General features: G+C 46.1%; 1 protein-coding gene across 9 annotated transcripts in view; it reads left to right on the forward strand.

Moving 5' to 3' along the window:
• Positions 1–25,383, forward strand: part of AKAP9 (A-kinase anchoring protein 9) — a 234,048-nt gene that overhangs the window by 71,677 nt on the left and 136,988 nt on the right. For 7 of the 9 annotated variants that reach the window (XM_073581981.1, XM_073581974.1, XM_073581976.1 and 4 more), the window contains 7 exons: positions 2,444–2,684; positions 3,751–3,847; positions 5,569–5,913; positions 10,656–10,964; positions 19,836–20,060; positions 22,417–22,560; positions 22,931–23,046. In XM_073581981.1, the coding sequence (XP_073438082.1) occupies positions 2,444–2,684; positions 3,751–3,847; positions 5,569–5,913; positions 10,656–10,964; positions 19,836–20,060; positions 22,417–22,560; positions 22,931–23,046 (1,477 nt within the window). The remainder of the gene's footprint in view (positions 1–2,443; positions 2,685–3,750; positions 3,848–5,568; positions 5,914–10,655; positions 10,965–19,835; positions 20,061–22,416; positions 22,561–22,930; positions 23,047–25,383) is intronic. The other 2 variants (XM_073581975.1, XM_073581979.1) reach the window with 1 other exon arrangement.

The following is a 25,383-nucleotide window of genomic DNA, read 5'->3' on the forward strand; positions in this document are numbered from 1 at the left end:
TAGAGCGCCACCACAGGGGAAACTAGGCATTACACAGGATCCACTCACATTATAAGTCTTGTTTGTCTAATGCACAGATGTCCCAGGACCTCTAGGCTGGGAGATGATCCTTCTAGCTGCTCTCCGCCTTTCTTAATAAATGAATTTGCCATAAGCAACCCCTCTTTGTTGATTGAGAATTTCTTATAGGGTTTTTTTTAAACCAGACAGCCCCTGTAAAGACTGCACCAGTCACTCTGGGTCCCAACTCTCTGAAACCCACACAGCCTAGCTGTAAATGTAATATGTAGCATCTAGTTCTAGTGCATTGAAGGTAATTGCCTGCATCCCCCTGGTGGTCTAGTGCAATGAAGGGGTAAATGTTAGTATCTCTGGTGGTCTAGGGCAACGTAGGGGTAAATGTTTGTACCCCTGGTGGTCTAGGGCAACGTAGGGGTAAATGTTTGTACCCCTGGTGGTCTAGGGCAACGTAGGGGGTAAATGTTTGTACCCCTGGTGGTCTAGGGCAACGGAGGGGTAAATGTTTGTATCCTTGGTGGTCTAGGGCAACGGAGGGGTAAATGTTTGCATCCCTGGTGGTCTAGGGCAATGGAGGGGTTAATGTTTGCCATCCTGGTGGTCTGATGAAATGGAGGGGTAAATGTTTGAATCCCTGGTGGTCTAGTGCAATGGAAAGGTAAATATTTGCATCCTGGTGGTCGAGTGTGCAATGGAGAGTTAAATGTTTACATCCTGGATCCTGGTGGTCTAGTGTGCAATGAAGGGATAAATATTTTCATCATGGTGGTCTAGTGTGCAAAGGAGGGGTAAATGTTTACATCCTGGTGGTCTAGTGTGCAATTCAGGGGTACATTTTTGCATCCTTGGTGGTTTAGGGGAGTAAAGTGGTCAATGTCAGCATGCCAGATAATCTAGGGCAGTGAAAGAGTGAATATCCATATATCTGCTGGTGTGGGGCAGTAAGTATTATTAGTGGCCAAGGAAGTGCACAGGTACTGCTGGACTCCCTTGGCGTCTCAGGTAATAATTGTATTAATATTAAGATCCCTGGTGATCTAGGGCATTGAAGGGAATAATGTCTGTATCCCTGGTAGTCTAGGGTAGTAATTGTATTCAGATTCCTGGTGTCCTAGGATTTAAAGATTGTAATTTCAGTGTCCTTGACAGTCTAGAGTGATAATGGTATTAATATTCATATCCCTGGTGGTCTTGGATAGAACAGGGGTTAATGTAACAATCCCTGGTAGCCTGGGGAAGTTTAGGGATAAACTGGCTGTAACAGGAGGCTGTTGTGAATGGGTCACCGAGGAGGTAAACTAAACAAGCTAAGTCACAGAAAACCAGAGAGGTTGGTAACTATGCAGATTGCAGACCCCTGATCCTACCACACAACTAGCAGCAGCCGTGGAGCGTTCCTACGATGAATCTAGACGCCTCGTCACAGCCAGAGGACTAAATAAGCCTAAAGCAAGAAAAGGGGAAAACTAACTGCCCCAGAGCAGACCCCAAAGGAAAGACAGCCCCCACACATGTATTGACGGTGAAACAAGATGAAAACACAAACACAGGCAGGAAAATAGGCTGAGCAAACGATGGGGCCCAAACTAACTAGAAAGGACAGGAAAGGAAAGACACTGTCTGCAATCTGCCCAAAAAACCCTACAAAAATAATGTCCAACACTTCTGATAACAAAATTAACCCTGAAGTCACTAGACTTCTCCCACTATATCAGCACTCTGAAATATTCTGAGACAGAGCAAAAAAGAGGCCAATCTAATAATGGACAAAAAGCAAATTGGCAAATACAGATAAATAAGAGTGGAAATTCAGCACAGCCCCAGCCGGGGCTGGCTGACCACACAAAAAACTGAATAGACCAACAAAATTAAGTGTGAACATTAGCAGAAACACTTAGCTTGAGATGAATGGAACAGAGCTGAAAACCAAGACCTGAAAAGCCAGAAGAATCACCAGCACCAGAATAGGGCGTCGGCTGTCTTAAATCCAGTCTGAGATTCCAGAGATCCAATCGTTATCCTCATCATCAGGTGGCAGATCTCTACTAATTAAATCAACCTCACTACCTCCTGTTACCACCAGAGGGAGCCCGGAAGGAGAACTCACAACTGGTAGACCAGAAAATGAGTTCACAACAGGAGGCCAAGCATTGATTGATCATCTTCCTGTTTCTTCTCTGATCATGGAGATTATTGAAGGAGGAGTGAACTGTGCAGCTACTGAATGTCTGCACAGTTCCCTCTGTGATGGGGCAGAGCATTCTAGGAGCACTATACCCCATCATTAAAGGGTGTACGTCTGAGCTGCGCGGCCAGAATCTATTCCGCTGTCTCGTGCAAGTTATAACCATACACATCTGTCGTCCGGACTGTGGACAGAATATTTTTTTCTCAGTTGTCAGCAGTAAATCTTAACCTTATTTAGTCTTCTCAGGTGTCCAGGATGCCGTGATTTCCCTGGTTGCGTCACCAGAAGAAACGGAGAGACTAAAAAGTGAGTTCAGTCAGCAACGAGCGCAGCTCGAAGAGGAGCACACGCGAGAGATCGAGCACCTGCGATCGTATTTCCAGCAAAAGCTAAAGGAAAACGAAGACAGATTCTCCACAGAGATAATTCATCTTCAGGAGAAGTTCCAGGACCTCTCAGCCGGATCTCTGGGGGACAGGTAAGATGATGGGACTATCCCTCATAGGACAACGGCGAACACGGGATTGAGTTCTATCCATTTACCTTCTTTCCAGCAAAAGATGGGAGAGAAGATCCCAAAAATGAGCTTCATGGCCGGCATACTAAAGCGCGGGCCACCACCGATATCCTGGATTTAAAGTGGTAGTTCGTTTCCAAGATCCTATCCCAATATGTAGTAGGTCTAATAGTAATAACATTAGCAAATACCTCCAATTAGGAATGTAGTATAGTTCTTCTGATTAGCCGTGTGCAGTAGTTTAGGTGTCCATGGTTACGGCCACTAAAACTAACTGTTACTATATGAGTTGTCAAAACCATGGATACCTAAGCTACTGCAATGCCCTGCAGATGGGGGGAGCGTGCACTCCTCCACTGCATTTATTCTCTATGGGAGTGCTGGGAGCAGCCGAGTACAGCGCTCTGCTGTCTCTAGCTGTCCCATAGAGAATGAATGGAGTAGAGGGGTGCAAGCTCGACCTCTGCCCCGTGGAGACAGGGGTCTTCAGAGTTTTTGTTCTTTGGATCGGTAGGGGTCATGAAGTCAAACCTCCAGTGTGCAGGAAATTATCCCCTCTTTCCAGTGCACCAATTCTGCATCTCTTGGCAGGGAAAAAACTATATTAAATGTGCTCACCCTTCCCAGGTCCAGTTCTGAGTCTCCGACACTAATAGCACTGATGGAGACTTGACACTGGACCTGGGGAGGGTGAGTAAAATTCAGATTTTTTTTTTTTTAAACAAACTATCAGGGCTCAGGAGTTTTCTTTACGTTTTTGCTGTAACCGACTGGAAACGTTCATATTAATATTCAAAGTATAGATTAATAAATCGATTTTGGGTTCACCTTAATGTAAGATAGACGCAGCAAAATACTTTCTCTGTAATGTATCAGGTGTCACAGTAATATAACAGGTCCCGTAAGGTCTGTAGGCATCAGACGGTCGCCGATCGTGCAGATTATCGCTGACGTTCCTTCATTTCACCGTTTCCCTGCTGTCACTTGATTCTCATTGTTTTTGTGACTCGTGCTTTGTTCTCATCAGGGAGCTGTGCAGAGCGGTGGAGGCAGCGGTGGAGCTCGGCCCGGAGGAAGCTGCCATATTCCAGAGCATTGTTGCACCATCTAGCGATGTGTTAAAGGTAAATAAGGAACATGTGGTGTTTGATATTCGCCTTTTGTTTGGGTAACTCCATCTGCGAGCCCTGCCCTGGTAACAGGTATATACAGGGAGCTACGCTGCAGCCTGAAATCAGCAGGTCAGGAACATTTACTAGCGGAACCACCGTAAGTGACTTGTATACGGTGTGAGCGGGTGGTAAGTGTCCACGTACAATTTCTTTTATCTGTCATTATTGGGACACTGCATGCAAAACTGGTGCAAAACCCAATTCTTTTTTTTTTTTTTTTTTTTTGCACATGGTTGGATTTTGATCGCAGTTGCCGCAGACTCCATCCTATGCATTCCTAGAGTGAAGTCTAAAAAAAAGAATTGGTACTCGGCATATTTGGAAATCCGCATCCCGTGTCTATGTATATGCGGAAACAATACGGAACATGTAGATGGGATTTGTTACAGCTCCTCTCCGTTGCTGGTACTTTATTGCACTGCTGAAAAAATACACCACAAATAAGGCGCCGTGTGCATTTACTCACTGGATGCACCGAGTGCATATGATGGTGTAGAAATGCGTCTGCTGCTCACATTGGAGCCACTAGTGGCAGTAATTAAAGGGAACCTGTTACTTTTGAAAATGCTATTTACTGGCAGATGTGAAATAAACTTATTTCCTCTAGTTAGCAGCCGGCTTTTAGCCAAAGACGCAGTGCAGGGAGCAATTTACTGCCATCGTTCTCAGCACCGCTTACTGTAAAGTGAGCGTTAGCTGTAAGCCCGCCCCAGCACATTGACAGATCGTTCTACCGCGCATCTGTGCAGAGTGAGCTGTCAATCAATGTGTTTGGCGTGCTTACAGTATAATTAGCATTGACTGAAGCCGCTGACTGCGTGCTTCCATGACTGAAAGTCAGTGGGGAAAATGACCCCTTTGAAAGATATTATGGCCTGACTGCCCCCTTTGAACGAATTTATGGCCCGTCTGCCCCCTTTGAAAGAAACAATGGCTTGAGGTCCCCCTTAGAAAAACACAATCGCCCGAGGTCCCCCTGTGAAAGAAACAATGGCCCCAGGTCCCCCTGTGAAAGAAACAATGGCCCCAGGTCCCCCTGTGAAAGAAACAATGGCCCCAGGTCCCCCTGCGAAAGAAACAATGGCCCGAGGGAACTCTTTGGAAAAAAATGGCCTCTGGGCCCAGTTGAAAACAACAAAGGCCGATGGCCCCCTTTTGAAAAAAAAAAAAACAATATCCCAAAGGTCCCCTTTGAAGGGAGCAATGGCCTGAGGGCCCCCTTTGAAAGGAATAATGGTCCAAGGGCCCTGTAAAATAGAGAATAGTCCAAGTGCCCCATCAGAAAGAAATAATGTCACAGAAAAAATATATATTTCACTAGTCACCAAACTCCCATGCAGAGTCTTCTTTTAGCGTCCAAGGGCACGTGGAGCAATGCAGTTGTGTCAGCACGCCACATCCTATGCGCGCCCGCTAAACACACCAGTGGTCTGCATGAAGGTGAGTGGTAGAGCAGGGAACCATTGGCTCATTGCTCCATCGCAGGTATTGACTGCATCAGTGTACTGTGGTCACTACTGGAGCTACGAGCCACTCATCAGACCTGCGAGCCACGGGTTGGGAATCCATCCTGTACAATTAATGCATTAAAAGGGTGTGAATATTGTTACATGAAAATTTGCTTATAAATCCTTTTTTTTTTTTTTTTTTTTTTTCCCCCTATTGCGGAATAGAACGATGAACAAATGGGAGATCATTCTCTCCGTCAGCCCTTCGGTCTCATTTCCCAGCAGTTGCAGACCCTGCGGCAGGCTCTTTACTCTAAGTATGTGGAAGAAGTAAACGCTTTAAGGAGGCAGCATGAAGCGGAACTGGATCAGCTCCGAGCCCAACTGACCGAGGAACACAACAAAGAAAAACAGGAGCTCATCCACCGGACAAAGGCCAAGCAAGAAATTCTCAATGGCAGCTTCCAGGAACCTACATTGTATTCCATCCCGGAGGAAAAGGATCCGGAGGACTTAAATCAGCTGGTGGAGGAGCGATTCCATGAGAAGATTGAGGAGGAGGTGGCGCGGGTGAGTCTGGTTGTCTTCTTTAGAAAAAGTACTGGACTTCAGCCCCTCCTGCTCTACCCTGCACTATAGTGAAGGAGTGCATGACCTGCTCATGGCTCAGTGGAGTACTCCCATTTTAGTAAATGATGGCACATTGCTAGAACATGCCATTACTGTATGGTCAGTGGGGGTTCTACTTCTGGGATCCTGAAAATGGAGGAGCTTCATTCCTGTCTCTTTGTCAGTTATTCTTGTGCACACAGCTGCTCCTCTATGCAGAGAAAAATTGCAAATTTCAGAAGAGACCCCCTGTTCAAGAACAGAATATGGGCCTTTTGCAGTCCCGTAGCTCATGATAATGCAGCCCTTTATGTATCGGTGACAGAAGCTGCTTGCTGCTTTGGAGGTGGAAGTGGACCCCCTTATCTCTTGGACCCCTGTTTGCACCAATGTTATATCCACCTTATACAGGGCCATAGGGGAAAATATGTGTAGGTGGGTTAAGAGCTGGCTCAGGGATAGGAAACAAAGGGTGGTTATTAATGGAGCACACTCGGACTGGGTCACGGTTTGCAGTGGGGTACCACAGGGGTCAGTTTTGGGCCCGCTTTTTAACATATTTATTAATGACCTTGTAGGGGGCATAGAGAGTAGAATTTCAATATTTGCAGCTGACACTAAACTCTGCAGGGTAATCAATACAGAGGAGGACAATTTTATATTACAGGAGGATTTATGTAAACTAGAAGCTTGGGCTGATAAATGGCAAATGAGCTTTAATGGGGATAAATGTAAAGTCATGCACTTGGGTAGAACGAACAAGTTGTATAATTATGTGCTTAATTGCAAAACACTGGGCAAAACTGTCACTGAAAAAGACCTGGGTGTATGGGTGGACGACAAACTCACATTTAGCGGCCAGTGTCAGGCAGCTGCTGCAAAGGCAAATAAAATAATGGGATGCATTAAAAGAGGCATAGATGCTCATGAGGAGAACATAATTTTACCTCTATATAAGTCACTAGTGCGACCACACTTAGAATACTGTGTACAGTTCTGGTGTCCGGTGTATAAGAAAGACATACTTCTAGTACCTCCTTTGTCGTGTTGACATGCCTGATAATTTGCAAGAAGTTTGCTGGGCTCTGATTCTAACATGGCCCTTGGTCCTGGGAATCATTTTGCTCATCTTATGCGACCGACCCACAATGGGTGCTTTTAGTCTTCGATGGATGGACGGGAGCCAACCGATACATTTGACGTATATGCAGGGAACTTTGCCGGCATATAGGCAATCATACACTGCAAGTGCACCTGATCCCCTGGATAGACTTAGTCATCCTAAATGGGGGTCCTGTCGCTCTCCTTGATGGCCCCTGGTAGAGACGTATTCCTGCCTAACTGTAAAGAATTTTCTGCATGGAATAGATTTAATTTATGATTTCATAATTATCTAATTAACTAAGCATGAAGCTATTACATTGCCCTTGCCTTTCCCATCTGCTCTGCTGTCCTTCATGGCCTCCTTTATTCAAGGTCACGGCCCAGTCGGGTAGAACGGAGCACTTTCTATACCCCTTTCTGTGCCACCAGGATCTGGTTTCATCCTCTCAGAAGCCACTATTAGTTGGGACGGATTGAGTTTCCTGGTTTGGCTCTCATGTCTCTTTCTAATATGGCACAAGCGTCAGACTTCCTTCTCCATTAATAACGAGAAGTTTCAGAGACTATTTGGGCTTTTTTTTATTGTGCCGAGCACATGGTGAAATAAATCTGTCTGCTAATAGATCTAGGAGGGACATTAACACTGAAGAAGATCCACTTGCAGCAGTTCTTCTTCTTACTACACAGTCACAAAGGCTCTGTTCACACTAGCAATATATATAATGTGTGTGTGTGTGTGTGTGTGTATATATATATATATATATATATATATATATATATATTGATATATAAATCTGTAGGAAAGCATGGTCTTGCTGCTCTAACCTTTACAGCAAGTTAAGCTTCTTTAAATGCCTATACCAGTCCAATAGGTCTAGAATCTGTCCTAATTCTCATGCTCCTTATCCACTCTGTCAGCACTATAGGTGTGGGAATCTTTCTGTCCCCACAGTTACCAGCAAACCTTAGGTTGTGTGCACACGTTGCAGATTCTGCTGTGGAATTTTCCACTCAGATTTTGCTAAATCTGCAGGTAAAATGACCTGCGTTTTACCTGCAGTTTTAGTGCAGATTTATTGCAGATTTAGTGCAGTTTTTGTGCAGATTTCCCTTGCAGTTTTCACCTGCAGATTTCTCTAATGGAGCAGATGAAAAACTGCTGCAGAACTGTACAAAAGAAGTGACATGCTGCAGTTTTAAATCTGCACCAAATCTGCGCAGAAAAATCTGCAGCATGTGCACAGCATTTTTTGTTTTACATAGCCTTAAATGGTACTGTACATCACTTGCAGTTCTGCAGGGCCAAATCTGCTGCAGAACTGCACCAGAATCTGCACCGTGTGCACATACCCTTACTCTAACCTTGTCCAATAGCCTGGCTGCGAAAATGCTCGCCTCTGTTATGACTGTCTGCTCCTGCTCTCCTTGTCTCTCTGTACAGACAAAGACCCACCGTCACTCCCTGCAGCGTCACAAAATGACCCGCCCTCACTCCCTGCAGCGCCACACAGGCTCACCCTATTCCCTGCAGCGCCACACAGTCTCGCCCTACCCCCCCATTTCCCGCTGTGCCACAGGGAGCCACCCCCCACACTTCCCATATCATCACAGGGATCAGTATCAACTTCCCATAGCGCCACAAAGACCTGCCCCCATTTCTTATCAGGAGACACACAAGACCTGCCTTTGCTTCATCTAATCCATGTTGGATTATTTGCTCATACAGATCCATAACATGTGGCAACAGGCAGCGGACAGTAAGTTAGATAAAAGGGAGACATCTAGTGGCTGACTCTTTGGAGTGATTTTTTTGGGGGAGGTACAATAAGATCATTTATAAATGGTCTTTTGCAGATTATGAGTCAAATTGAAATCATATAAAAATAGAGACAATTTACCGTATGACAGACGTGTGGTGGGGCATAGGGTGCCGTTGGGTGGGGCATAGGGTGCCGTGGGGTGTGAAGTAGTGTGCTGTGGGGTGTGATGTAGGGGGCTGTGGGGTTGTTGACTAAGGGGGCTGTGGGGTTGTTGACTTAAGGGGGCTGTGGGGTTGTTGACTTAAGGGGGCTGTGGGGTTGTTGACTTAAGGGGGCTGTGGGGTTGACGACGTAGGGGGCTGTGGGGTTGACGACGTAGGGGGCTGTGGGGTTGACGACGTAGGGGGCTGTGGGGTTGACGACGTAGGGGGCTGTGGGGTTGACGACGTAGGGGGCTGTGGGGTGTGACGTAGGCTTTTAGGTGATGTGACATAGGCTGTCACGGTCTGATCCTTCTACTGTTTGCAGATTATGTAGCGTTGTGAATTTGTTCCATGGGTTCATTTACTTTTCACATGTTTTATGGCGATGACATGCTCCTGTTCTTAACTTTTTGTATCGAATATTATGGAAAGCGACACATTCTCCTAAAATAGCAGCGGTGCAAAGCGGAATGTGACCTTTCCTGTGTGCGCTGCCAGTGATCTGAGTTACTGCTCATAAAATATTAGTGAAATACTAGTTAAAAAAATATAGTAACTTAGAATGATGCTGCAGAAAGCACCAACACATGAAAAGGAAAGCGGTAAATTTGGGAGACTAGGCGCAGCAATGGTAAAGCTAAAGGCGTCACAGACCTATAGCAAAGGAACAAAATATATATATAAATATATTTAGAATATATATGAGCATCGTCCTCCATTTATTTGATTCTTTTTTAACCTATTACAAATGAAGCTGAGGAGTATGTAAAGAAATCTTGTCTCTGTGTTGGAAGTTCAGCCATGTTCCCCTCCTCTTCCTCACTAACCTTTGTTATGAGTGCAGGAGAACTGACTGCAGCAGGATCCTCTCCCCTCTGCCCTGTCTCCAGGGCGTCAAAAGATAATTTGGCACCACCCCTTTGGCCGTGTAGGTGTTCCCTTATGCTATCAGCTAAAAATGGGATAGTCAGAATCCGTCCCAAGCTAAATATTTACCCCAGGGCCCTATGTGCCTTTTGGGAGGATTAAAGGGGTTATTCTACTATATATTGTTGGTATGGTGCATAAGAATCAAATCATTGGGAGTTTTTGAAGCTTCGCACTTCCGGCGATCGACTGATTGGAGGAGGCGCATCTCTCAATGGACAGCGACATAATTTTAGTAGCGGCTGGCATTACAAATCACTGCAACTCCACATTTAAAGGGGTTTTCCTATGATCATTCTTCAGGAGCGCCCTACTCCCCTTCCTTTTTGCCAGGGAGCATTACGCTCCTGATGATTGTCATTTAGAGCCGGTGACATGGTTGAGCCGCAGGCCTGAACTTTGCGGTCTCCCTGCGCGGAGGAGCACGGGGGTCACTGAAGCTGACTAGCTGTATAGTGAAGCACTTACAGACACTGAACTCTTTGCCTGCCACCTTTGATGGGCTGCAGTGGTGACCGGTTACCTAGGAGATGAGCAGTACACAATAGAATTACTAAAAGTTATCTCCGTTATCATGAATGCAGAGATTTTTCTAGATTGCAAAGTTGCTCATTTTTGCACGAACTTGACTTACATGGAGAAAACTGTGCGTTGCGACAATGTATTCTCAGAATGGTAACATTTTTACATTTGTTTTACTTGCCTTTAGGTTATTGTTGAGATGACCATTGCGTTTGCCCAGCAAACAGAGCTTGCACGACTTGCGGCACTGAAAGATGAAGAAATAGCGAAGCAAAGGGAATCTCCTGAGGAACAGGACGAAATCCCTGCACAGGAGCGCGAACTGCGCGGACAGGAGCAACAGGATGTAAAGTTGCTGGAGGGGTCTCCGGACCCTGACCACACAGAATCCTCCAACACAATTCCGCAAAGCGAAGATGTGACCACAGAACAACATGATAGAAGCCAAACGGCAGATTCTCTTTCCAAAGATAAGACCGTGGTCCTCAAAGAAGAGGTAAGAGCTGCAATTTGTGGGAAATGAGGTAGCTGTTTTGTACTGTCCTATCAGCTATTGCCAGTGCTGCCTATCTAATCTCCAGCGGTACAACAGTATAACATAGCTACTATGGCTGTCTAGTCTCCAGCAGTACAACAGTAAAACATAGCTACTATGGCTGTCTAGTCTCCAGCTGTACAACAGTAAAACATAGCTACTATGGCTGTCTAGTCTCCAGCATTACAACAGTAAAACATAGCTACTATGGCTGTCTAGTCTCCAGCAGTACAACAGTAAAACATAGCTACTATGGCTGTCTAGTCTCCAGCAGTACAACAGTAAAACATAGCTACTATGGCTGTCTAGTCTCCAGCAGTACAACAGTAAAACATAGCTACTATGGCTGTCTAGTCTCCAGCAGTACAACAGTAAAACATAGCTACTATGGCTGTCTAGTCTCCAGCAGTACAACAGTAAAACATGGCTACTATAGCTATCTAATCTCCAGCAGTAAACAGTAAAACATGGCTACTATGGCTATCTAGTCTCCAGCAGTACAACAGTAAAACATGGCTACTATGGCTATCTAGTCTCCAGCAGTACAACAGTAAAACATGGCTACTATGGCTATCTAGTCTCCAGCAGTACAACAGTAAAACATGGCTACTATGGCTGTCTAGTCCCCAGCTGTACAACAGTAAAACATGGTTACTATGGCTATCTAGTCTCCAGCAGTACATGAGTAAAACAGTGATAACAGGATGTACCTTCTGTCGCGCAGGCTTTACTGCATTTGCAGTAATACATACGCACTGGCATATCTTGACAGATCAGTAATACATCCGCACTGGCATATCTTGACAGATCAGTAATACATCCGCACTGGCATATCTTGACAGATCAGTAATACATCCGCACTGGCATATCTTGACATATTTCCCAGGCATAAACTAATCCCTACCAGACATAGGACATGATGGTGCGTCTTTTGTATGGAGTACATGTGGCATGCTCAGGAGCTGTGCAGTCCAGGCTGGTGCTGACTTTGTTATTCCACCGACACCTGCCTCTTAACAGCAGCAACCGGATTTATAATAACATCATTTTTGGCGCTGACATTTGTTTTTTTAATTTATTTTTGAACTGGGAAATTTTAAACTTTTTTAAATTATTTTTATTTTAATATTTAAGTCTGATCTATGAAAACATCAAATTATTTAAACCGTATTTCTCCTTCGCCTCATTGGGGGACACAGATACTGTGTGTGTATGTTTCTGCCGCTAGGAGGCTGACACTAAGTGAAAAAAAGAGATTAGCTCCTCCTCCGTCGTATACACCCTCACACCTATTGCGGGCGGAACTCAGTTTTTTGCTTAGTGTCCATGGAGGCACACATGTCTGTTTTTGCTCCAGACTTTTTCTATTTTTTTTTTATTTTTTTATTTTATTTTTACCGTCTATGAAGATGAGATGGGGGCAACGGATCCTATTGAAAGGGTCCGATTTCCCCAAACCATCAACGGGCGAGCACGTGTTGAGTATCGTCTCCACGTATCCTCTCCCGCACAATGGGACATATCTGGGCCGTTTTCCACAGACCTTTTTTTATTTTATTTTTACCGTCTATGAAGATGAGACTGGGGCAACGGATGCTATTAAAAGGGTCCGATTTCCCCAAACCATCAACGGGCGAGCACGTGCGAGTGTCCCTCCACGTATCCTCTCCCACGACGTGGGACACAATGCCGGACTTAGCCCTGACCACTCCTAGGTATTGAAACCATGGGCTATACAGAGGCACAAGACTAGTCCGTGCAGCCCCCACTGCTCCACCAATGCTTAGACTGCAGTGCTGCAAGGTGGCGGACGGTCCCTTTCCTCATCCCCTGAAGGGGTTAGATGGAGCTAGGGTGCCTGCACCGTCCTATTTTGTCAAGGCCCCCTCACATACCTGAGCTGGGAAGCTGAAGAGGATCCTCAGTGAGGAGAGGGCCTTGGAGAGCTCCTGCGGCGAAGATCCGGGGCTGGAGCCCTTAGCTGTCAGATGCTGCAGAGCGGTGCGGAGAAGCCCGCGCCAGTAAGTAGCGCCATTCTTTTGTGGCGCCATAGAGTTCGCGAAGCCCCCCCTCCCGTCTCGGGCAGGAGATAAACTGAGGCCGCCTCCAGGCCGCGCGTCACTTCCGGCGGCCCACCCCCCCAGGCCTGGGCGGCGGGGGGTAAATTTAGTCCCCGGCTTCAGGGCGCGGCTAGGCCGCAGACCTGGAAGTACCGCCCCTGAACCGGTTTATATGCTGGCGGTCCGCTCCACAGCTGGTGGCGCGCGATTTTGGTGCGGGGCATCCAGGAACGGGGGGGCACAGGACTGGGGTAAGTGCTGCCCGGGAGACCACAGGGAAAACGAGGTGCTACCTCCTTTCCCCCATCCCCAGCAGCGGACAGATACAGCATGTCCGAAGAAGCAGCATGCATCTCTTGTCGGGCTGCGTTTCCGCGGGCGCAGAGCAAGCAATTATGCAAAGCCGGCGACTCCAAACGCGCCCAGGTGCCCTCCCCTGCGACCGAACCCACAATGCTGGTGTGGGCAGACCGCAGAGGACAAGGCTCGGGATTCCCGCTGTGCAGCGCCCGGAACCCGACACCTAACAGAACCTCAGTGTCCGTCCTCCCCAGCGACCGCGACCAATGTGCCAAGCCCCCCAGAGTGGGCCCTATCACTGTCACAGTTCATGCAATTGAGTCCCTTCAGGCCCCAGATGGGGGCAGGGACAGTGGCTCGCCGGCCTTAGAAGGGACCTCCACCTCACAAGAGCTTCTCGCCTGCAGGGGCCGCTCTCACTCCAGACAGACCCGAGGGAAACGAATCCACACGGTGTCGCCCAGTCCATCCAGTGCCTTGGCATCCGTAAGTTCTGCTTCTCGCTCCCCGTCACCAGTGGTTGATAGCGAGCAGACCTCAGAATTCGACTCAGACGAGCACCTTGACCTGGATACTCCAGCGTCATGTGAAACAGTGGACAGCCTCATCGAAGCCGTCAATCAGACCTTGGGGATTGAGGATGATCCCGCAGCGGCTACGGGGCACAAGGTGGTGTTTAAGCGAGTGAAGCGGCCGCATAGAATTTTTTCCTCTCGCCCTGAGTTTGAGGGCATAGTGCAGCGACACAGGGAACGACCAGACAGGCGTTTCTCGGGTCAAAGGGCACTCGAAGCAAGGTATCCATTTTCCCCCGAGTCACCTCCGTAAAAAATGGACGGAATCTCCGACGGTGGATCCACCGGTGTCGCGCCTAGCCACTATAACCCTGTTATCCAGGCCTAGCGTTTCCTCTATTAAGGATCTCACGGATCGCCTCATAGAGAGCTCAGTGTGATCAGTATATGAGGCGTCAGGATCAGCGCTCTCTCCCTCGTTCGCAGCAACTTGGGTAGCCAAGACCATGATCTCATGGTCAGAATCATTAAACAAGGTCGCGCAGGAGCAAGAGCTACCTGCAGAAAGATCGGAAATCGCGAGTCAGATCGCGATGGCCGGAGATTACGTAATCAATGCGTCTTTGGATGAGGCAATTGCTCAGCACTTGCGGCCGCTAGCGCAATTTCTATCAGAAGAGTTCTATAGTTAAGGACATGGCATGGCCGTGGAATCTTGAAGTTGGATAAACTTATCTCCGACTCCACAGGAGGAAAGAGCGGTTTTCTCCCTCAACAAAAGGTCAAACCGCCTTTTCGCTACCCTTTTTAAGCAAGTTTTCGGCCTTTCACAACCCCGGGTGGACCACAGCGGCCAATTCCGCCGCTTTAGGCCGCCCCAACCAGGATAGGGGTGGTAGGTCTCAAAAGAACCATCCCATTGGGAAGAATGCGAACTCAACAGCCAGATCGAGGGGATCCAGATCCCAAAGATCGTCAGCCAAATGACTCGAGGCGCTTGCCAGACGACTCCAGCAAGGTGGGCGGCCGGCTACACTGGTTTTGCCGCGTCTGGTTCAGTGTCGCGCACGACGCATGGGTAAATGAGTTGGTGGCCTCAGGTTACAACATAGAATTTGTCAAATACCCTCAAAGATGGTTTTTTCTTTCTCGTCTTCCCAGGGTGGATACCCAGGCAAGAGCTCTGTTGGAGCCATCGAATCGCTCCAGTGCAATGGGATTATTGTTCCCTTGCCAGAGCACGAAAGGACTCAGGGCTTCTATTCCAACCTGTTTGTGGTTCCCATAAAGGACGGGTATGTCAGACCGATTTTGGACCTCAAACATCTGAACAAGTTCATCAGGATCAGACATTTCCGGGTGGAGTCTTTCCGTTCAGTCATACCGGCCATGGAGCAGGGAGAATACTTGGCCTCGATCGACATCCAGGGCGCATATCTGCATAGCCCCATTTTTCCTCCTCATCAAAGGTTACTGCGTTTCGCCATCAACGATCGACATTGTCAGTTCGGGGCGCTTCCTTTCGGGTTAGCCACGGCTCCCAGAGTGTTCACAAAGGTTATGGCAGTTGTCATGGCCATACTGCATTCTTGAGACATAGTCGTCTTGCCTTACTTGGACGATCTATTGGTCATAGGCCCTTCAATACGAGCACGCAAGGAAAATGTCAGCATCACGCCAGATACTCTTGCCCGCTTAGGGTGGCTGGTCAATGCGAATAAGTCATCCCTTGTGCCAGCTCAGAGGATCTCCTTCTTAGGAATGATCTTCGACACTTGCCGAGGGTTGGTAATTCTCCCTCAGGAAAAAGCCCTAGCTCTTCAGCAGGGAGTCCGGACTCTTAGCCAACCATTCCCTCATACCATTCGTTTCGGGATGAGGATTCTAGGGAAAATGGTGGCAGCAATGGGAGCGGTACTGTTCGCCCAGTTCCATTTTTGCCCCCTGCAGTACGCCCTCTTGGCAGCCTGGGATAAGAATCCTTTCACGCTCGATCGGTGGTGCCGACTATCCTCTCAAGTCAGGCAGTCGCTCGGATGGCGGATAACCAGTTCCTCTCTGACCCAGGGGAAATCCTTCCCCCCAGACCATTGGTTGGTGGTAACTTATTGGAGATACGAGCGATTCGGCTGGCTCTGCAGCAGTTTCATCACTTCTTAGTAGGCCGCCCCGTCAGAATTCAATCGGACAACACCACGACGGTGGCTTACATAAATCACCAAGGCTGCACCCGCAGCAGAGCAACTATGCGCGAGGTGGGGCACGTTCTTCAGTGGGCCGAGGCAAACCACTCAGTGATTTTGGCAGTCCACATCCCGGGTGTGGAGAACTGGGCGGCAGATTTTCTCAGCCGGCGGGGTCTTGCATCCGGAGAGTGGTCACTACATTCTGAGGTCTTCCAGCATATTTGCCAACTGTGGGGAACGCCAGATGTGGACCTGATGGCTTCCAGGGTGAACGCCAAGGTACCCACATATGTCGCTCGGGCCAGGGACACGCAAGCGATCACTGTGGAGGCGTTGGTTCCGCCATGGAACCGGTTCCGCCTCCCATATCTATTTCCCCCGCTGCCACTACTTCCGAGAGTTATCAAAAAGATCAGGACGGAAAGGGTTCCGGCGATTCTGCTGTCCCCGGGCGGGCCCGTCGAGCGTGGTATGCAGATCTAATGCAGCTGCTCGCCAACGTTCCTTGGCGACTGCCAGAGCGCCCAGATCTACTTTCTCAATGGCCGATCTGCCACCCGAACTCAGGGGCCCTGTGTTTGACGGCATGGCCGTTGAATCTTGGATTCTAACCCAGGCAGGGTTCGGGAGGAAGGTGGTTGCTACAATGGTTAGCGCCCGGAAGCCGGCTTCAGTACGAATTTACCACCACACCTGGAAGGTGTTCTTTGCTTGATGTCGAGGCCACGGTGTTTCTCCGCTGAGATTCTCGATCCCCAACATCTTGGCTTCTCGCCAGTCGGGCCTAGACTTGGGCTTGGCCCCAAGTTCCCTCAGGAGACAAATATCGGCCTTATCCGTCCTGTTCCAGTGCAGAATTGCTACCAATTTGCAGGTGAAGACTTTCATCCAGGGAGTCTCCCACTTGGTACCTCCCTATAAGGCGCCTATGGACGCCTGGGACCTTAACCTGTTCCTAAGTGTTCTGCAGGAAGCTCCATTTGAACCGCTTCAGGATATCTCCTTGAGGTACCTTTCCTGGAAAGTGGTGTTCCTAGTGCCCATCACTTCGATCAGGCGGGTTTCAGAGCTGGCGGCCCTATCCTGCCGAGCTCCGTTCCTCACTTTCCGTAAGGATAAGTTGGTGTTCAGACCAGCCCCTCCTTTTCTGCCGAAAGTCGTGGCCTCATTTCACATTGATGAGGATATTGTCTTGTCTTCATTTGGTCCAGCACCGGTGCACCGTATGGAAAAGGCTTTTCACACGTTAGACCTGGTAAGAGCCCTCCGGAGGTACGTGTCGTGGACGGCGCCCTTACGTCAGACGGACACGCTGTTCGTGCACCCTGAAGGGCGCAGGAAGGGACTCGCTGCCTCAAAATCGACCATAGCCAGATGGATTCGTGTGACTATTCAGGAGTCCTACTGCATTAGAGGCACGCCAATCCCAGCAGGGATCAGAGCACACTCTACTCGGGCAGTGGGCGCCTCTTGGGCGCTTCGGCGGAACAGATTTGCAAAGCAGCACACATTTGCCAGACATTATAATAGTCATACTCAGGCCTCGGCGGATGCGAGCCGGGGTAGAAGGATTCTCCAAGCAGCGGTGGCGCACCGTTAAACAAGAGGTGCATGTAGCTTGGATCGGTGAGTCAATCTCCCACCCAGGGCCTGCTTTAGGACATCCCACAGTATCTGTGTCCCCCAATGAGGCGAAGGAGAAACATGGATTTTTGTGATAAACTTACCGTAAAATCCTTTTCTCCGAGACGCTCATTGGGGGACACAGCATCCACTCTATTAGCCAGTTGGCTCTGTTTTTTGTTTAATTAATACGCATTTATTTATGTGTTATAAGGATGGTCCTTTTCTGGACATGTCGTACCTGTATTAAGGCTGATTTTGTTGTCCTCCTACTGCTTTGGCACCAAACTGAGTTCAGCCCGCAAAACGGGCGAGGGTGTATACGACGGAGGAGGAGCTAACCTCTTTTTTTCACTTAGTGTCAGCTTCCTAGCGGCAGAAGCATACACCCACAGTATCTGTGTCCCCCAATGAGCATCTCGGAGAAAAGGATTTTACGGTGAGTTTATCACAAAAATCCATGTATCAAATGCTAAGAAGAAAAAGAATTAAATGCCAGAATTACTTTTTTTTTTTTCTAGTCCTTCACCCTAAAAATACAATAATATGGTGTCAGTAAAAGTTTGGCTCAAAAGATAAGCCGCCATGCAGCTCAATCGACAGAACAAAAAGTTATCCGACTCAAAAAAGGGCAAAAAAAATTTTTTTTTTTTTTCTTACACAAAGTCCTCTTTTTTTCACCAAAATGTGAAAAAACACAATAACTATACAATTTTGGTATCACCTTAATTATTTGACCTGGGGAATCGTGTCTCCACATTATTTTAATCAGAAAATGAATATTGATAAAATTTAAAAAACCCACAGTGGCCAGATTAGAGTATCTTTCACCATTTTACCGCACTTGGCATTTTTTTCCCCAATACCTTATACAGTAAAATGATGTCAATCAAAACTAGAAAATCAGTCCATCATATGGCTTTGTGGATGGAAATATATATATATATATATATATATATATATATATATATATATATATATATATATATATATATATATATATATATATATATATTGTAAGAAGGGGATGAAAAATTAAAAAAAAACGAAACAGAAAATCACTCAGTCTTACAGGGGTTAAAAGAGTTGTCCACTACTGGACAACCCTTTATCAATGTCCCTTGTGTACCTAGTTATTTCAAAAGAAAATTATAAAAAAAAAAAAAAAACAGACTTGCCACCCAGACCGGAGAAGTTTCACCTCTGAGTGCTTTGGCCACAGTGTTCACATGACATAAAGAATGTCACAAGATCATCAGGGTACATGGCTCCGATCAGAGGAGTGGTGCTGGTCTTGGGACGCATGGGGCATATAAGGGACATTGAAAAGTTGTGTGTCCAGTGATAATGGAAACCCCTTTAGGAATGACTGAGTACAGCCAGCTATGCAGAAATGGAGGGATTACAAGCAGAAAGTCAAGTGTTACAAGATCTGCTGCTCCTCAGTGGCCATAACTTGGTTTCCTGAGCAAGAGGCACCTCCATACGATGCACATGTACCTGAATAGACCATATGGGAAGCAATCGTCAAGATGAGAGAACACTAAAATATCAGTCTGGTGTGTGAAGCTCTTTGCCTCCGTCCCAGCGCAGTGTGAAGTAGGAGTATTGTGTGTGCTTTGTCAGTGGTGCAGCGAAACCAACTGGTCCATGAACAAATCACATGATGCTGGTGGGGAAAAAAGTTGTTGGAAATAATATTACTGGTTGAAGAAAGTCAAATATTTGCATACCTAGTGAGGAGTAGTTAGAGTGGATGTGTCCCGTCATGAGGAGAGCGCTCCCAGTCTTCTGAGTGTAAGTACAAATGTGTTGAAAATAACTACAATTTTTTGTGTTTCTGCAATTAGTAAGATAGCTAGATATAATCTTTCTATATATCATCCATCTATATATCATCTAGCTATCTACCTGTCTATTATCTATCTATAATCTATCTATATATCATCTAACGATCATCTATTATCTATTGTCTGTCTATTATCTATCTGTCAATATATCTATTATCTATCTTTTATCTATCTATCTATCTATCTATTGTCTATTATCTGTCTATTATGTGTCTATTATCTAGATGTCTATTAATTATCTGTCTGCTATCTATCTATCTACAGTATCATCTCCCCATTTATTTATTCCCATTTTTAGGACTACAACCAGATGGTGGCAATGGGGGCGGAAGGCACCAAGTTCAGACAGTTGTATGAGGAAAAGGTGGAGGACATGAGACAGGAGCTGGTGAGGCAGGAACAGGAATACCAGCAGGCGACGGAGGCCCTGAGACTGGCACATGCTGCACAGCTGGAGAGACAGATGTACGACCAGGAACAGCTACTGTTAGAGGTGCACAGGCTCCGGGCACAGTTGGCAGAGGTAAGGAACCCCACTGCCTGTCTTAGAGAGGTTTTGCATTCACTTTTCAGGCCCTTTCACTTGCCGCTTACAGCCTGATCCAATTTTTAGTATTTTCACTTGTGGGAGTGTCTCTCCCAGTAATACAGGCTGGATAGAAGGTCGGTTTGTATCTGGAATGGCTGCCGTCTTCAGTACTCATATATTAGCACAGCTAAAGATCTGTGTATAACCCTAATTCTAAGGCAGAGAGAGAAGGAAGGGGAGAGCAGAGATCTGTCAGGAGCTCTGAAGGATTTGTAACATTTTCCAGAGCTCACAACTAGCAGATACTCAGCAGAAAGAGGAAAAAGTACATGCCCCCAGTGAAATCTCTCCGGTAATGTCCACTTGAACTTAAAAAAAAAAATTAACTGTTTGGGTGCCAAATACTTTAACTGCTAATATCTTTGCAACAGAGAAGGGAAATTTAAAAAAAAAATAAAGTTTTTTAGTCTTCTCTGCAGCCACTCATACATTGTGCATCCAGTTCAGCATGAAACATTTGGGGAAAGGTCCCCTTTAAGGCCAGTTTCTCACATATGTACCAAGTTCAGGTTAGGAGATCCGTGACTAGACCAGGCATCATAAGGATGTGTGAACTTTGCATTTAGGAAGCAAAATGAACAATCTGTGTGAATGTGTGCAGAGCCTTTTATCCGCTAGTTTATCTACCCTGGAACTAAAAGTATCAGGCATGTTGAAATCCAGCATGCCCAGTCCTCCCGTCACAACAGGAGTATGGACGCCCATATACACATTACATAGTCTGCAGGTTATGGACAATGTTTTCTTATGCGACATGATCACCTTTTACTCTTAGAATTACGAGGCACACAGTGTGTGCTCACTGGCTGGTCCTGTTTGCCTCATACACATAGTTAGGAGTAATTATAGGGGTTGACCAGTCTTTTTAGCCATTGTTGAGCTCATATTGATGTATCCGGCTTATCACCTGAAGGATTCCGACACCCAGACCGATTCGCTGCTATCAGGTCCAGCGACGGCGGGAGCGCACAGCAGCTCCGTACACAGTGTAGTGGCCGTTCTCGGGTACTGCGGGTCAGACCACGTTTACTTTAATGGGAGCTGAGCTGCAGTAATGGAGAACCGCCACTGATCGGTGTACGAAGCTGTGGCGTTGTTTCACCTTTGTACGCTTCGCACCTCTGGCTTCCTCAGGGCTTGCAAACAGCAGATCGGTGGGGTTGCTGGGTATCTGACCCCCCACCAATTTAATGCTGATGACCTCTCCTAAGGACAGTTCATTGGTATCTAATTCGTGGACAATGCATTTAATTTTAGTAGACATCCATTTCTCCGACATGGCATCAATCACTTCAGTGCTGAAGTAAAGGATTTCTAACTTAGGGGGTTGTCCATTTCTCCTTCGCCTCATTGGGGGACACAGATACTGTGGGGGACACAGACACTGTGGGTGTATGCTTCTGCCGCAGTATCTGTGTCCCCCAATGAGCGTCTCGGAGAAAAGGATTTTACGGTGAGTACTCACAAAAATCCATGTTTTTTGGGTATTTTAAAACATTATTTTTCATTTTTTTTTATTAAGTTTTGCACCTTTTGCTCTTTACAGCCTCTTAGTTTCCTTGCATATTGAATCAGTGAAGAGGAGCTCAGAAAAACAGAGTTACAGACATCCTGTTAGAAAGAGCTCACTGACAGATTCTCAACTATCTCTTTCTGCATCCAGCAATAAACAGTGAAATCTAAAGGCTATAGAAGGCAAACGGTGTAACTTTTTTAATGAAACCCAGTTGCAACAATCCCTTTTTTAATGGGGGTTATTTTGGGAACTTTGATTTTGATGGGCTATACATTGGATAGGTCATGAATATCATATGATTTTTTTTTAGATCCCAGAACTGCTGGAAGTGCACTGTGTAGTAGTCATTCTCTGATTCTGCAGCTCAGCTCCCATTGAAGTGAATAGGAGCGGGACTGCAGTACCTAAGAATGGCCACTACACCGTTTATGGAGCTGGTCCTATCCCAGCCCCAAATACTGTGCACTTCTGGCAGCTGCAGGACTTGCAAACAGGAACATTGGAGGGTTCTGGCTATTGATACCACCCCAATCTGATATTTATGACTTATCCCAAGGATAGGTCGTTAGTATCTAAGTCTCAGACATCCCCCTTTAATTACAATAGACTGAAATTAAGGATTTCTTTTGTCCCTTTAATTCCCTTTAATTCTATTTTGTTGCTTATTCTCGTTTCTTGCCCGGTATCCGCCCTCCTGATGATAAGAGGGATATTTTTAACTTGGGGGATGATCAAATATTTATAAAGCAAGTGAAATGAATGTAATTTGTTCAGAACGCATCGGCGCTGACCGAAAACCAGGCCACGGACAGAGAAAAGATGCTGCTGGAGGAGCTGGAGTCCATGAAGCAGATGTGTGCAGGACCCGCGGGGAAGACGGCGGCCCGTCCTGTGCAGGACAACAGCTCTCAGACGCAGGTAACGGCCACGGACGGATCCCGGGCGCTGGACTCCCTCCATGTTTGTTTTTCCTTTGGAGTATCAAGTTATAGCTCCTGAGCCCTGATAGCCGCGGGGTGGAGACTCTGCGATAGATTGCCTCCGTCTATGGTTACCGGAGTGTTGTCAGGAGTCGTTTGCAGCAATGTCACTGCCTGCTATACACACATTGTTTTTCTGCTTGGATGACTGCCGACTCCTTTAAGAATTTTTTTTTTTGTTTTTGTTTGTTGTTCTTTTGCAAAGAGTTAAATTTTGCGAAAAGTTTCCTGAACAGTTTTTATGAGCGAAGGGAATGACCGGATTCTTGTCTTTCTTCTCCTATTTACCTTTACAAAAATTAACCCAGGAGGAACGCCTCCCGCAGCCCGAGAGCGAGGAGCCGGCCTGGGAGTACGAGCGAGGAGATGGAGAAGAGAGGAGGACGGACGAGGAGAGCCGCGCGAGTGATGTCACCGGTGACAGGTAACGCTGCGCGACCGCCAATCAGATCCACGTTTCTTAAAAAACAAACATTGCAAACTGCTCAAGGCTTTCAGCTGTCATCACTGCCACGTGCACAGACATGATACCCGAGACACTGTTGTGAAAAATGCATTAATGGATTGCTATAACCTCCTTAACCTTCTTAGATCATTGTTTCTGGCCATGTGTAGATTTTAAGATGTTTATTTGGAAACAAAATTAGGTGAGAAAAAAGTTCCCAGCGTAGTTGAAATTGCAAGTGAATACCGGGGGGGGGGGGGAGATCTATTATGAGCAAAAGAATATCAAGATTTTTTTTGTTATTATTATTTTACATAGATTTTCAGTATTCGCATGGATTTGCCTTGATCTATAAACGATAAGTGGAGGTACCACCACTGTGACCTCCGACAATCACTAGAATGTAATAGAAAAAATAATGTAAATCTTGGCCTAACTCCAAATGACATAACGTGAATATTGCCAACAATGGTAATCCATCCAAAGGGATAATAAACAGTGATGTCACAGTATAGGGAAACTAAACTGGTGTCACAATATAGGGATAATAAACATAATGATGTCACAGAACAGATATAATACACCCAGTGATGTCACAGTACAGGGATAATTCATACAGTGATGTCATAGTATAAGGATAATATACACAGTGATGTCACAGTACAGAGTTAATAGACACAGTGATGTCACAATATAGGGATAGAAAACACAGTGATATCACAGTACAGGGATATCGCACACAATGAGATCACTGTACAGAGTTAATAAACACAGTGTTGTCACAGTATAGGCATAATAAGCAGTGATATCACAATGTCACAGTACAGGGATAATACGCCCAGTGATGGCACAGTACAGAGTTAGTAAACATATTATTGTCACAGTACCGTGATAGAAAGCACATTAATATTACAGTACAGCAATAGTTAACAGTAATGTCACAATACAGGGGTAGTAAACAGTGATGTCATAGTACAGGCATAATAAAAACAGTGATGTCACATGTCACAGTATAGGGATATTACACCCAGTGATGTCACAGTACTTGGATAATAAGCGCTGGGACCCTGCTGAACCTGTTTTGGTTTTGCTTTGTTGTGTATAGGCTAGCATCCTTTCATGAAGAAACACACACACGTCACTCTGATTTAACTGTTTTAATACAGTTTCTTATGTTACTCTTAAAAAGGAGACAAATTTCTTTTCTCTGGATTGATTTTTTTTTTTTTTTTTTTATTCTCCTACTTTTAATTTAAGTGGGGCACAATGCTGATATAGCTTTGCATTACCTTGACTGTTCTTTTTATGTGCCCCCCAGCACATTAAAACAAAAACGCAACCCATTAAAGTGGATTTACAGAGCGCCGTTATCGGGAACTAGTGTTTCCATCAAGAATGCTTGTTTCCCGATAATCATCCAGGGTAAACAGGCTGTCGATACTTGGCAAACGAGCAAAATGCTTGTTCGTCAGGTGAAATGATCGTTATCATCGGCAACACCTCGTCCTGTGTAAACAGGGTTTGTGCTGCCAAGAACAATGTCAGCCTATGCGCGCTGAAAGATCTATTGCTGATCGTTCCGTACGCCTATTCTCGCACAGTCGTGCTGTGAGATCGGTGGGAAGACACCTTCCAGGATTTGAAAAGTTTGCCTGCTTTCATCCCCCACCCCAAAAAAAAAAAAAATCAGCACCGCACCTGTCCGCAGGTTGCATGTGGTATTGCAGCTCATTCACTTCTGTGGAGTTCAGCTGCAATACCCAGACAGTACTTAGATGTCACATTGTTTCTAGAACACTGGAAAGTCAACAACAAAACAGGCGCAAATGTAATAATGAATCAGACCCAATAGATAGATTTTTTTTAATTAAATTATTATTATTATTATTTTTTTTTTTTTTTTTGCAACGTTGCTTCATTTTTTATTTTTGATGCATTAGAGCAATACAAAGGTGGATATAGTCCTTGTCTAGTTCTTCCTGTCAGTGTTTCAGGCTCCATATCTCTCCATATAGACGCAGGATTATCTCCAAGAGATCAGTTCTGTCCTCCCTGCACCAGTGTCTCCAGTTTTCCCGCAGTATCTCCTTATTGTGTTATTTATTCAGTTTTGCATTAAAAAAAAAAAAAAAAAAAATTCTTACTGGGTGTTTGTGGATCTGCTTATTCAGACGGGTTTATCTCTGACGGCAGCTGTTGGCCGCAGGCTCTGAGGCTTTATACGCGATCACACAAGGGAAGTGTCACATCAATCATCAGCCTCGCTGTCTGTCCACGCGGCTCAGGACCTCCATTGTGGTGCCTGTATTCACCAGC

This window comes from Dendrobates tinctorius, unplaced genomic scaffold, assembly GCF_039654945.1.
Source record: "Dendrobates tinctorius isolate UK_male_01 unplaced genomic scaffold, ASM3965494v1 ptg000070l, whole genome shotgun sequence".
Classification (NCBI taxonomy): domain Eukaryota; kingdom Metazoa; phylum Chordata; class Amphibia; order Anura; family Dendrobatidae; genus Dendrobates; species Dendrobates tinctorius.